Genomic DNA, 15,203 nt, shown 5'->3' with positions numbered 1-15,203 from the left:
AAAAATAAAAAAAGCAACAGAACAAAATCGTTAATCTGCTAAATGAGTCTCACCAAAACAAGTATTCTATATTTGAACTACCATAACATAAAAGAGTAGAAGAACTCCGCAGCTCTGCTTACCTGCCGTTTATGATCTGACAGTCTCGTTATTTTTACTTTTTTTAGGTGAGCAGCTCATTAGCCAGCTCGGAGCAGTTTAGCAGCATCTTGGGGATTTAAATCAGGTGCGTCATGCGAGAGCTGCAAAACAGGCAGGACGAGAGGGAGGGCCCACCCAGGGAGGGTGAATTCCAATTCAAGATCTTTTGGGGAACAAAAACAATCCAAATATCGATTATATTTTAGCCATCATACTAGGATAGTATGGGAAAAAACAGTGTTCAGGAATATTCAAAATTCACAGCAGTTTCCGACACATCCAACATGGCGACGCGGCAAGCGTGACCTAAGCAATTGTTGAAGTTTATTATGAAGCAATCGACTATTTTGGGCTGTCGTGTGCCTGCTTGCGTAGTCACGTGGTTGGTCTCAAGTTTTTTTTTCTTTTTTAGCAAAATCATTAAAAAAAACTCGTGCACGGAGGTGATTATTTTCGGGAGCAGGAGCGCTCCATCTTGAATTCTTTCCGTTTTCCTAGCGGGTCGAACCCATATGCGACAGGTTTGAAAGGCGAACGCATTTGCGCGTGTTTTGTTTCGTGTGCACGAGCTTTCCAATGCTGAGTCGTGCTTTTTTTCTTCTCTCCGTGACGTACGCGTGTGTGTAGGGGGTGGGCGGTGGGGGGCGTTCGAATGATGAACTATCCGGTGTGAGTCAGCTGGAAGATGGCAAACGTGTTCTTGGTAAGGTCGACATTGCGCGTTTGTCTCTCGTGAAGCGCGCTCACGATGAAAAAAGCGTCATGGCAGGTTTGTTATTGTGCGGGGGGGGGGGGTGCGGTTGGTGATGCAGTTGCGCGGAGACGACGCGACCTTCGCCGTCGCAAAATGCGCGGCTTCTAATTTTGCATGTCCGATATGTGACGTCACGTGATAAGCGTGGCTTTTATTGTTCTGCATCCCTGTCGTTTTTGTATATTTTTTTTACTGACCTATTGATCCGTCTTTGAACGCATCATCTATCTCGCCCTTGTCAGACCAACATGACCGCATCTGCATGGGGGTTTTATTTGTTTCAGGCGTCTTTCTTTTCCATTCAAACCAGGGTGATGGATTTAACATATTTTCCGGTGTATAAGGCAAGCCCAAGAAAAGGCTTGTTATTCTTGAACAGATGATCCTGCGTCTTACATATGAAGTTAAAAAAATAAAATTGTAAATTGAAATTGAAAATACAACATTCATTGAAGGTGCACTTTATAGTGCGGTGCGCATTATACATGGAAAAAGTATGAAAATACTGCATTCATTGGGGTGCACCTTATACACTGGTGTGCTTTATAGACTGGATTTAATTTCTAAGCGCCTTTCAAAACTCTCAATGACACTTTACAGATTTTTTTTGTGTCCGGGTGAGCAGCGGCAGCCATTCGCGCCAGCGTTCACTCTACCCGGAAGTAACACAGCAGCAACGTTATGAGAGGAAGAGGAAAGGAAAGAAAGAAGTAAAAAAACAAAATACAGGAGCTCCTGGAAAGGCAGCCACTCTCGCGCCGCCATCTTGAAGTAAAAAAAAAAAAGACTAAATAACAAATAATGTGACAACACAAAGACACAGAGTCATTCATTCTTCAGCACTTGCTGTACCCTCTTTGTGACATGAAGCAGTTCTGGATGAAAGAGGAGAGGATCAAAGCGTTGTCATGATCTGGTTGGCGACCAACGGGGGGCGCTGTCGGCCCCGCCTGCACCTGAACAGGTGCTGGTCGTCCCGATCAGATTGGCGACCAACGGGTAGCGACGTCAGCCCTGCCTGCAGCCTCGCACGTGCTGGTCGTTTAATCACTGACACTTAAAAGGACACCCGGCACGACCATCCGGTGTCGGTTCATTGTTTGCTGCTTGTTTGCTGCTTGTTTTCTGCTTGTTTGCTGCATGCATTGTGTATGTGTTTGTTTAACCTTGGCGGACTTTTACTTTTGGTCTTCTTTTGCTACTCTGTATTTTTTCCATTCAGATGATTTTGATGTTTTACATTTTGTTCCTGCTGACCTTTATTTCAATACAATTTGTCAAACAACCTCCTGCTCCCTCCTGCCTGCTTCTTGGGATCCGCACCCGCCATCACCACCTCGCAAACCGTGACAAGCGTCCATGGAATGTCCTGTATTGGATGTTTCTGAAGCGTCAATATCAACATCTGTATCGTTGATACCAAAAGAAAAGTTACTTGAAAGTCATGCAAATGATACAATTCAATATCAGTACTTTTACATGGTGTGAATATCTATTTCTATTTTTTGTATATCTATTTTATATTTGGTGATCCTAATTTATCTTGATAACATATTCTTAAGTGTCACTCATACATATCTATTTCAACCATCTATTTATCATTTATCTTTTTAAACAAACAAATCATCACTTTCACATGTTAGCTTTATGCTAACACATAATGGGAAATGTCATAGACAGGCTAATGAATAGCATTTACCGCCGACTGCAAAAAATAAATCAAATCAAAACTTTTTTTAATCTGTCAAACTTGATTCACTGAATGTGCGCGCCTTATATACTGGTGTTTGATTGCCGCGCAGGTAATGCCGGCCCAAAAACTCCACGGGTGGCCAGCGGTGAAAGAGAAGGGCTGAGGTTCCCGTCGTCCAGCCGTGGCGCCTCTTCCCTGTCCTTCAACTGCACCCCTTCCTCATTCGCCAACTTGGTTTACACCCCCACAAACGATTCAAAAGACCCCCCCCCCCACGAATCCCTCAATCCAATGGCTGCAGCTGGTCACGCACCTGAGATTGAAGTTTTGATCAACCTGCATCAGGTAAAATTTTTGTTCTCCTGAGATGCGTCGGGGAACAATTGTTGGAACTTGTTTGGGCACTTCATTGACAAAATAGATGTGAAATTGTTGACAAGCTGAGCCCAGACTGAAATGCGATGCATATGTATAACTGTCGCCGCTTGGAATTGAAGTGGATTTACATGGGACAGTGAGATAGTCTCTTTTCGTGAATATTTGCTATAGCTTTGTGTTTACTACTACTACTACTAATAATAATAATAATAATAAAAATAATGAGCATTAGCGCAGAGCGCCGATCCATATGTTAAATTGTCGCGGCTTGGAATTGAAGCGAATTTAGGTGGGACAGGAGATGTAAAACAATCTCTTTCGTCAATGGATGCTACAGCTTTGTGTTTGCTGTCAACATTTTGCTGATAGCAGACGTGCACATTTGACCCTGACGTCTCTGATCCACTGGTGAAAGGATGCTTTGATCCTCAATTAGAACTTCAATTAGAACTGCTTCATGCAGAAAGTGACAAGAGAGAGAAAGACAGAGAGAATGAGAGACACAGAGAGACAGTCAGAGAGAGAGAACAAGAAAGAGAGAGAGACAGATAGAACAAGAGAGAGACACATAGAACGAGAGAGAGACACATAGAACGAGAGAGAGACAGATAGAACGAGAGACAGACGGAGAGAGAGAGAACAAGAGAGAGAAAGTGACAGAGAGAATGATAGAGACTAAGAGAAGAGAGAGAGACAGATAGAATGAGAGACAGACAGAGATAGAGAATGAGAAAGAGAGAGAGACACACAGATAGAACGAGAGAGAGAGATAGAACGAGAGACAGACAGAGAGAGCGACAGAGAGAGACATAGAGAGACAGATAGAACGACAGACAGACAGAGACAGTCAGAGAGAGAGAGAACGAGAGAGAAAGACAGATAGAACGAGAGACAGAGAACAAGAGAGAGAGAGAGACAGAGAGGCAGAGAGACACAGATAGAACGAGAGATAGATCGAGAGAGACCTGCAGTAGATGGTGCTAGTGCACCAAATGTTAAAGCTGAACCTTACCTGAATGGATTTTTTTCTCCAGGCCAGGGAAGATGAAGCCAACGAGGAAGAATCGTTGTCTGACAACCAGAAAGAAGCAGAAGAAAAGGAGGAGGACTGGGAGACAGACCTTTCGCTCCACTACTTTGCCGACATCCTACGCGAATCCCCATCTGGTAGTGGAGGTCGGATGGGCCCATACTACACAGAAAAAGATTTTGAGTGTAGGTGCATTTTGTCATTTTGTCTGGTCTTGCCATTGTGGTTTTTCCAGTCTGACTTCCGATCTAAACGAGTGGTTCTTAAACTGGGTTGGATCGAACCCTCGAGGTTCGGTGAGTAGGTCTCAGGGCTTCAGTGGATGCTTCGCCTTCACTCTAGTCTGCAGTTAGTGGGCACAGGTGGGGTTCGGTGCCTCCAACAAGATTAAGAACCACTGATGACATGACTGTGTCATTTTGTCTGGTCTTGCCATCGTGGTTTTTCCAGTCTGACTTCCGATCTAAAAGAGTGGTTCTTAAACTGGGTTGGGTCGAACCCTAGGGGTTCGGTGAGTTGGTTTCAGGGCTTCAGTGGATCCTCCGCCTGCAGTCTATCTGCAGTTAGTGGGCACAGGTGTGGTTCGGTGCCTCTAACAAGATTAAGAACCACTGATCTAAAAGAAAATGAACGTCGGGATAATTTCACCTGGATGCCGAATCGGCCTTTGTCCTCCCATCTGAATCTAGATCACAGGCACACCATTCATCACATCCACCAACCGTTGTCCACACGCCTGCCCGTGCCGCCGCCATCTCGCAAGAGGGCCCGAGGCGCCGAACGCAGGCGCAAAAAGAAACGCAAGAAAAGGAAGACATCCCTGCCGCCCTCCGACGTGACGCCAACCATCCACGAGGTCGACGAGGACGAGGCCCAGTCTGAAACGGAGACGCCGGCAGACGCCGAACTGCCCGGAAAGCCAGCGCAGGTAATAGAAGTCGAAAAAGACGCAAGGGGATTCCAGATCCAATCCCTCGGACTCACAACACGGTTGACCGGCGTAACTGAACTTGCGTCGCCCGTCCTCTCACCTCCATCTGGTCCTTGTTCTCAGTTTAGTTTGGAGAGCCAAGAGCGATTGGAAGAAGTTCCTCCCATCGCCAGCGTCCACATGGAAAATGAAGAGACACACACGCCGACTCGCAACGGGGATCTTTGTTCCGGACCAAACGACGTCACCGTATGCCACGAACAGGAATCTTGCCACAGGTCAGGACCTTGGACCGTTCGTGTGCTCGTATACTCTTTCGTTGGCGAAATGGAGGTCGATATCCGTCAATGGCAATCAGTACGACGACAAGCCATTTCTGCGAATAATCCGAAAACCCCTGAAAACTCAAAATACGGCAACCGATTCCTACGGTTTCTTGGTCTAAAAATAAAATCAGAACCAATCAATCCAGATCTTGCAGCAAAATGATCCATTTTCCCGATGTTATGCTCAATGACCACATCATTCCACAATTCCACAAAAACCAAAATTTATTATATTGAAACATTTTGTTTCTGCAGATTCGACTTACATTAGCTAGGTGGATGTCTACTAGCTATCTATCCAGCTAGCTAACTATCTACTAGATATCTATTAGCTAACTTGTTAGCTGGTTATCTATTAGCTATCGAGCTAGCTGTCTGGCTAGCTTTCCAGCTGGCTATCTATCTATTAGCTAGTTAGCTGGATAGCTTGTCTGTGACTAAAGTGCTCTTGAAATGTATTATTATTATTATTATTATTATTATTATTATTATTATTAGCTATCTATTAGCTGGCTATCCGGCTATCTATTAGATTTCTAATAGCTAGCTAGCTTTTTATTTATTTGAGTTATTCCGAGTTGAAAACTTATCCAGTGACTGTAAAGTGACCTTGAGAGTTTTGAAAGGCGCTTATAAATGAAATGTATTATTATTATTATTATTATTATTATTATTATTATTATTATTATTATTATTTTTCCAAAGACAAATTTCATAAACAGCAGCAGATATCTACGGAAAATTGCCTTTTTTCTTGTCAGTAACTCGACATATTCACGCCGCCCCAAATCAAAACAAGTCTCAAAGTTCACAAATCTCAGCAAATGCGAGGTTAGCTTCCAGATGAGCAAAGTTGACCGCTAAGGGCTACCGTTGTGCATGTGACAAAATCATGCGAGGCTTTTTCCAGTGTTGAGCCGTGCATTTCACACCAAGGCCTTCAGTAGTGCTCTGTCTGAATCCATCCAAGCCTTCAGAACTATTTGATGACGATACAACCTTTACTGCAGCTACTGCTGCGACTGCGACTCATCTAAAAAGTGTGATGTGATTGACTACAAGTCCACTATAGGGTAGCGTTAGCCAGGAAATAAGGCCTGCGAGAAGGCCTTGGTGTGGCCAACTCCAAATTGATTTGGTTAACTAAGAAGAATTCATAGACAAAATAGGATTCACATCAGTCTGTGATTCTGATATTTTTAGGCCAGCAGAGAAGGCCTTCAGGTCGTGACGGCCCACCACTGGCTTTCTGCGACAGGGAATCCCTCATTCTGTCTCTTCTAAAATGTTGCATTTTCCTGGTCAGAATCAGCCCAGTACCCCCCACCGCCGAGACGCCCAGCCGGTTCTGCCGACGACCCGCCCACCACCGCGCCGCAAGTACCCAGAGGTGCAACTATGACCTGAGGGAGCGGATTTGCATCGGCAGCATGACGGCCGGGGAGACCGCCGTCTATCGACGGGTGCCCACCGACGAAGCCGAGGCCAGGATGTTGGCCACCGTCTACTTGGACGGCATGAAAAGTGAGTGAGGTGGAACGGAGGTCCATTCATTTTGGGGTTTGTCCACTGCAAAGACCAGTCTTTATTACGCTGTTGCTGAAAGATGAAACAGTGCAGGTCATGTTCAGTATTACATGCATTTAATCTAATGATTTCTTTCTTTCTATTATTATCAATTTATTTTGTAATTTATTTATTGATTTAATATTTTTTAGTTCATAATTAATTAATGTTTTAATTAGTTTTTTAGTTTTTTAAGATTTGCATTAAAAATACAGTAAAGTCTCGTTATATCGATATCCAAGGGAGTCCGAAAAAATATCGATATAACCGGGACTATCGATATATCCGACCCTGTTTATATGTAATTTTCTCCGTGCGTGCATAGAAATAATATCGATATAACCGGGACTATCGATATATCCGATATCGATATAACGAGACTTTACTGTATATGTTTTTTTCATTTATGTTTGTTTATGTTTGGTTCTACTCTGACAACATGGATGATAGTTGTTTTGATCAGTTCAATATTTAATATGAATGGTCGTTCCAATGATATGGATTCGCACCTTTAATTGGTGAGCACTTTTAAAAAGCTATTAAATAATCCTAAAATTAATTCGAATAATCAGAGTCATGGTAGGGAGGGACAGTGGATAAAATTTGCACATCCACCTCAAAGTGGTTTTGGGTTCAAATCTGTCATCGGTCTTTCTCTGTGTCGTTTGCATATTTTTTCGCTGTAGCTTTTCTCTGGGTACTGACAATGATTAGCTATCTGGATAGCTGGCTGGCTAACTAGCTAGCTATCTATTAGCTTGGTGGCTATCTAGTTATCTATATGGCAAGCTATCTATTAGCTATCTATTCGTTATGTACTTTATTAGCTAGTTGGCTAACTAGTTAGCTATCTATTCGCTGGCTGGCTATCTAGTTATCTATCTGGCGAGCTATCTATTAGCTATCTATTAGCTATGTACTGTATTAGCTAGCTAGCTAGATTTCAATCTTTTTGAGTTATTCCGGGTTGAGGGAACGTTGGCGCGTGTGGCTGGCGCTGCTCATCCGTAGAAAAACTTATCCTGTGACTGTAAAGTGACCTTGAGAGTTTTGAAAGGCGCTTATAAATGAAATGTATTATTATTATTATAATGAAATCCAAACACGATGTATCATTAACGATTGTAAATAATGAATTGGAAGAAAAAGAAATGACACCGATGCAATGTGGAATTTTTCCAGCACTTAAACCACAAAGCAAATTATTTGACAAAAACAAGAAAGCGTGAGAAAGTACAAAGCTGCATTGGCGTTACGCCGACAAAGAAAGAAAACAGATGAAAAAGGGAAGGGGGGGACAGGGGGGGTTAGCGACGTCCGCGGTAAAGGTCATTAACTCAGCCTGCAGTCGATTCCCCTTCACCGGCGACCCTGCCTCTGGCCTTTCCTGCTTTACCAGACTGGAGTAATCATTGACTGCGTGGAAACACAAAACAGGCCGACTAAAATCACAGCTGCCGGCTGAGTGATGCTTCACCGTGACAGGCCGCTGCAAACCGGTGCTTTCCTTTCTGCGGCCAATTCCAGTCCTTCCCGAAGGTCGGACCAAAGGTTTCAGGTGAAAAGTTCACAAAATCCACAATGTAACATCGAACGGTCCTACAAGCGACAACCCAAAAAAAAACAATGGCCACAAATTGTTGCGACAACCTTTGGAGACGGTTTTGTGGCATGAAGGATGGACCCCGCCAACCATGTAGGATTTGTCGAGCCAGACCGACACGCGAATGTGATCCAGAGAAAATATCCAAGTGCACAGAGGTCACCAAGCTGGACAAAAAGAGGTGGACTGAACCCCCGTGGAAGGAAGGCATCAGTGCTGTGAAACAAACAAATGAAAACCAATTCAAGGAAAGAACTCTGCGAAATCACTGGCCTCAACTTGGGAAGCTTTCACCCACCAGCACCCCAGGAATCCACATTGGAGAGAAGAGAGAATGTCAGAAGATGCGAGGTGTCCAGAGGATTTTCCAAGACAGGAAGGCAGGAAGTCGGGCATTGGAACCGTTTTGGGTTGGACTGCCTTTGAAGTATTTGGTAAATGTCAAGGCGGAAACAACACCTCACACCTCAAGATGGCGTTTCACGACCAAGTTCGAAACATGTCTCGCCCTGCCCGCTCGAATCATCACGACAACATGACATCTTCTACTCTGGCTCTGAATCAATCATTGTGGCACAGCCTCAAAATCAATAGCCTGCGGACCAAACCCAAAACAAGAGTGGCGAGCAGTACAGTTCAGTTGTCACAAAGTAGAGAGTGCCTGTTCTAACCTTTGCCGCCTTAGCTAAAGTCACGTTCCTCCGACTTAGGCTCCCAGGAACGTGTCTTTCGGCTCCAGGATTTGACTTGTATGGTGCTCCCGATGCGGCCTCGTGACTTGCAAACCAGGCAAGGCACCGCAGTTGAAAAGGGTTGGCAGCCGCTGGATGAGCAGTGAGCCCACCGGGAGAAGGGAGGACGGGAGGAGGTAGCAGCCGTGGAGATGACAGATCTTGACGGACAAGACAACCAGGCCGAGGAGGAGCGCGACGGGAGCGTCCGTCGAGGCTCAGGCACTCCGGAGCGCCGCCCGACCGAGCGCGGTGGCTCGTTGACCATCGTGGAAGGCTTTGAAGACTTTGAGGAGTTTGTTTTCGATTTTGATGACTCCGACTTGCTCGAGTCCATCCACACTCAACTGGGCTCTCCGGGCGATTCCATTCGTAAGTAGTCTGGATAATTTTCCACACTTCAGATTTTTAGTATTGATTGGATTTCTATGTCCATATGGAACGGGCGGGAGTTTCCACTGCTTGTACGTGATGCTATGGGACAGATGTCAGAGGACCACGATTTATTGAGTGCATTGACACGCCACTGGAGCGCCAATGCCGTTTCCTGTGTTTCCATTGATCCGGTGGCCTCCATTTGGCTCTGGGCTCTGCTACAGCTGGAGCGGAAAGATATTTCATTGACAATCACTCTGCTCACTTTTGCTATTTCTGTCCACGTTTTTGGTTTGAATCTGGGGTACCAAATTCCAATATCCAGTGCGTTTTGGATGTCTCCCTCTTTCAACACACCTGATTCCAACGATGAGGATTGTTTATGTGTAGGATCTCAGTCGTATAGGAGTGGTCCATAGAGGAAAAGGTTTCTTCAGCCGTCATGTGTACTTTTACAGATGACGTACAAGAAGTACAGATGACGGTGGAAGAAACCTTTTCCTCGATGAGGATTGTTCTCATGGTTCTCTGAGCTTCTGACGATCATTGGAATCATGTGTGGTTTCTCCTGGAACTCCTGTTTCCTCCCGTATTCCTAAAACATCCACGTCTGGTCCATAGAACTCGCACGCAAATGCTTGTTTATCTGTATGATGGTCTGGCAAGTGGTCTTCCCCCACCCCTTTGCCCGAAGACAGGCGGAATAGGCTGCGGCACGCCACCACCCCCCTCGTCAGGAGAAGCGGATCAAATGGTGGATGGATGGATGGTAAGAACCCGGATGAAAAGATGATATCCTGATGAATCGGTCTGGGTTTGGTGCAGGTCACAGATTTGAAGACAACCCCGGAGTGAGACGCCATTTGGTGAAGAAGTCGTCCCGCTTTCAGGTCGGCCGTAGCAGCAACACCTCCACGCCGCTCTCCAGCCTGAAGAAGAAGAAACGAGCGTCGGACAAGGAGACTCATGAGGTTTGTGGCAGCCATTTTTTTATTTGTACATTTTGCCAGACAGATACTGACACTGATATTCAGAATTTAAAGTACTTCATTTATGACTTGCTTCACCCATCTTGAATTGCTACGTTGACTCTCCTCTTTGCTGGACCTCCAGCTGTTTGTGGAGCTCAATGAGCTGATTGTGGAGAAGGACCATGAAATGCGCTGGAAAGAGCGAGCCCGCTGGATCAAGTTTGAGGAGGATGTCGAGGAGGAGACGGACCGCTGGGGCAAGCCTCACGTGGCCTCGCTGTCTTTCCGCAGCCTACTGGAGCTCCGACGCACCATTACGCACGGTAAACGGACTCTGAATGGTCTAACTAGTCCTTCAGCGTAAATGGCCAACAGCCTACGCCACATTCGAGCTCCTCGACTGGAGAACATTGGAGAACCTTAGAAGAGCTTACCTAACATGAATGTTTCCAAGGTGCAATCCTTCTGGACCTGGAGCAGAACTCTCTTCCGGGAATCGCCCATTTAGTGGTGGAGACCATGATCATCTCCGATCAAATTCGAACTGAAGACAGATCCTGCGTTCTGAGAGCTCTGCTACTCAAGCACAGGTGGGTTCCCAAAGCCCTTTCTTCCGTAGAATATTTTGGTTGCTAATTGACAAACGTGTCTGTCAACGATAGCCTTTAACAGTGAGGAAGGTTGTGGAAGGCCGCGAGTTGCTAGCCTTTGACCGCGGGAGTTCTTGGTGACTTTGCGACTTCATTCTTGATCCCGGGAGAGGAGAGCAGTTGGACCAGGGAGGAGGGAGGGGGGACCAAGTCATGGATACTGTTGTTCTGACTAATGCCGGACTTGGAATAGCTCAATGGTTGTGAAAAATAACGAACGATCGCAAAAAAATATTTGCTATGTGTGACAGTACATCCCAGGCCTCGCCAGCGCGAGGAACCCAAACTGGGTTGTTTCTTGTCAAACGTGTTGGTCTTGGCTTTGTTCGTGACGTCTTGAACAGCTTCCCATCAAAAGCAATTAGTGCGATGTGAATCTCCCTGAGAATTTAATCCCGAAACTTCAATCGTAGTCCCTATCCGCCGTGTCCATCTGTGTTCTTCCAGCCTTGGCTCGCCACAAGCGTTCATTGGATCGCTGCCTTCTTAATATTCAATTTCATCTCTAGATCAAGGGTGTCAGAGTCAATTTTTGTCGTGGGCCATGTTGTAGTTACGGTTTCCTATGGAGGGCCGTTGTGAATTTGGGGAAGCCATTAGAATGTTTCACCCCCTCTACATATCAAATACAGAACGCACCACCAATTAATGAATAACACAATTTTAAATCTGAAGTCAAGAATACTGACTGTTTTTGGGGTTCACATGGGACACTTCGAAATTTTGCTTCGTACTTTAGCAACCATCATGCAATGGACATGCTTGATTTGCTTTGGCGGGCCGAATAAAATGATGTGGCAGGCCAAATTTGGCCCCCGCGCCTAGACTTGGACACCGATTGATATCAGTGATTAGCCAGCTATCTGATAGAAAGAAATCTAGCTAGCTTTCTCACTAGCTAGTTTGATGGCTAGGTAGCTGGATTGATAGCTAGCTAGCTGGATGGATGAGCATAGAATGTCAGTGATTTGACAGCTATCTGAATAAGCTATCTAGCTCTCTCACGAGGTAACTCAATCGCTAGATTGCTTGCTAACTAGCTAGCTTGCTAGCTAGATTTGATGTAAGGGATTAGACAGCTAGCTGAAGAGAAAGAAAGCTATCAAGCTCACTTGCTAGGTAGCTCAATGGCGAGCTTGCTTGATAACTAGCGAGCTTGCTAGTTAGATAGCTCGATAGATGAGCTTTGGATTTCACAAATTTGATTTGCCTCTGCAGGCCAAATAAAATGATGTGGCGAGCCAGATTTGGCCCCCGGGGCTTGACTTTGACACGTGTGATGTAAGAGATTAGCCAGTTAGCTGAATAGAAAAAGAGAGATAACTAGTGAGCGAGCTAGTTAGCTAGATAGCTCAATAGATGAGCATGGAATTTCACAAGGTTGATTTGCTTTTACGGGCCACTCCATGCCATCAACCACCATCACAAAGGTAAATAAAACGAATTTATTATACAGTACAGTTTATTTCTTTAATTATTATACCATAGCACTATTATTACACATAAAATAAGGTATATTTTGTGTCGTTTTAAGGCTTATAAAAATAGAAAGTAGAAAATTATGTTTTATGGGGACATGGGAACGCGTTATTCTCATTTTAATGGTTTCCTATGGGAAATTATTTTTTGGGATACACACTTTTTGCCTTACACACTCTGTCTGGGAACCAATTAAGTTCGTAAGCCAAGGTATCACTGTATTCAAGATCCAAGCTACGGTCTTGCTTATTCTTCTGGTTTTGGTATTTGAAAAAAAGCTGACACAGGGAAGCCGCAGAGGGAATTTCCAGAATGTTTGCTTTTAACAAGACTTGGCGCATCATCTGAACTTTCCCGCGGTCGACAAGGCCGCAGATGTTCAAGCTGTAGCGCGCTTGTGCCCCATTTTGAAAAGCCAACGCTATTCTCGATGCTACTTGGCGGACGGCGCCGCTGGCCTCGTGATACTCGTTAAATGTCGACACACAAACGTACTTTGCAAGCCAATAGACATCGCGGTGCATGTATTTTTCTTGTATATATTGTTTATTTCTTGATGTTTATTTGTTGATTTATTTATTCATGTATTTATTTTTATTAATTTATTTATTTAATTTTATTTACATGTTATTTGTTTACGTGTTTATTCATTTATTCATGTGACTCGAATGAAATAAGTGACTGTTCTGAGCTCTCCCAAAAGGCCTTCAACCTGCAGTGGAAATGGATCGGAAATATAGATTGGAAGGATTATGTAATGCAAATACATTAGCCGCACGGATGCTAGTAAAGGGGGGATGGAAACAAAACGCGGCCCTCCAAATGATTTCAGGGGGAACGCGTCACCGGTGTCGTTCAAAACGCAGGAATTTTGCAGCGCCAACTCGGCCCCCGTCTATTTCCTGGATTGAACGCTGGTGACACGGCCAACCCCAACGAAGCCACCCCGCCAAAAATTCCAAGCGGGCCGTCGTACGGCCATTGTAAGTCGTTTTATTGATGTTTTTCCTGGTTTCCCAGTTTGACTTTACAGAAGAGAATACATAGCTATCTATTCGCTAGCTAATAGCTACCTATTTGCTAGCTATTAGCTATATATTTTCTCGCTATTAGATATCTATTTGCTAGCTAATAGCTATCTAATCGCTGCTACTAGCTATCTATTCGCTAGCTAGCTTGTTTTCTGTCTATTTGAATTACTTCAAGGTTAAGTGAACGCTGGTGCGTGTGGCTGCCGCTGCTCACCCACAGAAAAAATGTTATCCTGTCACTGTAAACTGACCTTGAGAGTTTTAAAAGGCGCTTATAAATAACATGTATTATTATTATTATTGTCGGTCGGCCATTCCGCGTAAATTCCCGGCATTATGAGATTGAAATCAGATTTACAAGGTGCAAAGAAACACATGGAGATGCCGTTAGCGTTTGGCCGGTGGCGCGCTAGCTCGGGTCACTTGAAAGAGTCGTCTGGAATGGCTCGGCCGCCATTTTCTCTTTGACAGTTCCGCCCCCCCTTTTTTTCGTCAAGAACTTGTTTTGTCTAAGTCTGGTACCATCGCGCTGGACCATGTGGTCCTCATGAGTCGGGGGTGGCTGATGTCAACATTGGAAACAGCCGACAACAATCAATTTGAGATGAGAAGGAGCCAAGCATTCTTGGGACATTTATGGTTCGCTATTCACACAAAACGCTAGTTTGAAGTTTATTTGGATTTGTTTTATTGCTAGCTTTAAAATAAAAAAAACATATACAGTGATACCTCAGTTTACGAACCTCTTGGTTTACGAACTTTTCGGTTTATGAACGTTACATTATGAAAATTTTACCTTGCCATACGAACTTTACCTTGGCATATGAACTTTTTTCGTACACGGAGCTGCCACAATGAGTGATGTGTCGTTCGTGAACGAGCCCCTTCTTTTAACAACAAAATGGCAGTCGACTGTTTTTGTCCTCTGTTCCCAACCGCCAGTCTTCGGTTAAAGCCACGTGATTGGTCAAAAACGCAGCAGTGAGGAGGGGGGGGGGGGGGTTAAACATTAAAGAGACAGGCAGACGACAGTGAGAGAGTTTCAACTTTGATAGTTCAAAGGCACAGTGTAGACTGCAAGGTTAAAATATCCCATCAATCAGGCTCCACAAATAACCCGCACAAGCCATGTGTACACTTGATGCAAAAAGCTATCAACCCAGCTAAACAGAACACAATAGATGAGGAACTAGGTAAAATGATCGCAGAGAAAGCACCTACAAGTATCATTCATTAAGATGGTGAAAGAAGTTTATGTTCCTCATCAAGTGGTTAATGCTGATGAAACCGGCCACTCCATTCCATCAAGCCATCAACGACCATCACAAAGGTAAATAAAATGACTTTATTACACAGTACAGTTTATTTCTTTAATTATAATACTATAGCACATTTATTATACATAAAATAAGGTATATTTTGTGTAGTTTTAAGGCTTAGAAAATTAGAAAGTAGAAAATTATGTTTTATGGGGACCTGGGAACCAATTATTCTAATTTTAATGGTTTCTTATGGGAAATTAATATTTGGGATACACATTTTTC

The 15,203-nt window shown here is 44.3% G+C and overlaps 1 protein-coding gene across 1 annotated transcript in view; it reads left to right on the top strand.

The window, feature by feature from the left end:
- Positions 1–795: 795 nt before the first annotated feature.
- slc4a3 (solute carrier family 4 member 3) overlaps positions 796–15,203 on the top strand; it is a 29,444-nt gene continuing 15,036 nt past the window's right edge. Inside the window, exons 1-9 of the mRNA XM_089003357.1 lie at positions 796–910; positions 2,698–2,933; positions 4,001–4,181; positions 4,686–4,924; positions 5,051–5,205; positions 6,560–6,777; positions 10,354–10,499; positions 10,642–10,822; positions 10,954–11,089. Of these exons, the coding sequence (XP_088859483.1) occupies positions 904–910; positions 2,698–2,933; positions 4,001–4,181; positions 4,686–4,924; positions 5,051–5,205; positions 6,560–6,777; positions 10,354–10,499; positions 10,642–10,822; positions 10,954–11,089 (1,499 nt within the window). The 5' untranslated portion in view covers positions 796–903. The remainder of the gene's footprint in view (positions 911–2,697; positions 2,934–4,000; positions 4,182–4,685; positions 4,925–5,050; positions 5,206–6,559; positions 6,778–10,353; positions 10,500–10,641; positions 10,823–10,953; positions 11,090–15,203) is intronic.

The sequence above is a fragment of the Hippocampus bargibanti genome, linkage group LG08 (assembly GCF_051943395.1).
Source record: "Hippocampus bargibanti isolate YZ-2025 linkage group LG08, ASM5194339v1, whole genome shotgun sequence".
Classification (NCBI taxonomy): Eukaryota; Metazoa; Chordata; class Actinopteri; order Syngnathiformes; family Syngnathidae; genus Hippocampus; species Hippocampus bargibanti.
This window is presented reverse-complemented; position numbering and strand designations above follow the sequence as displayed.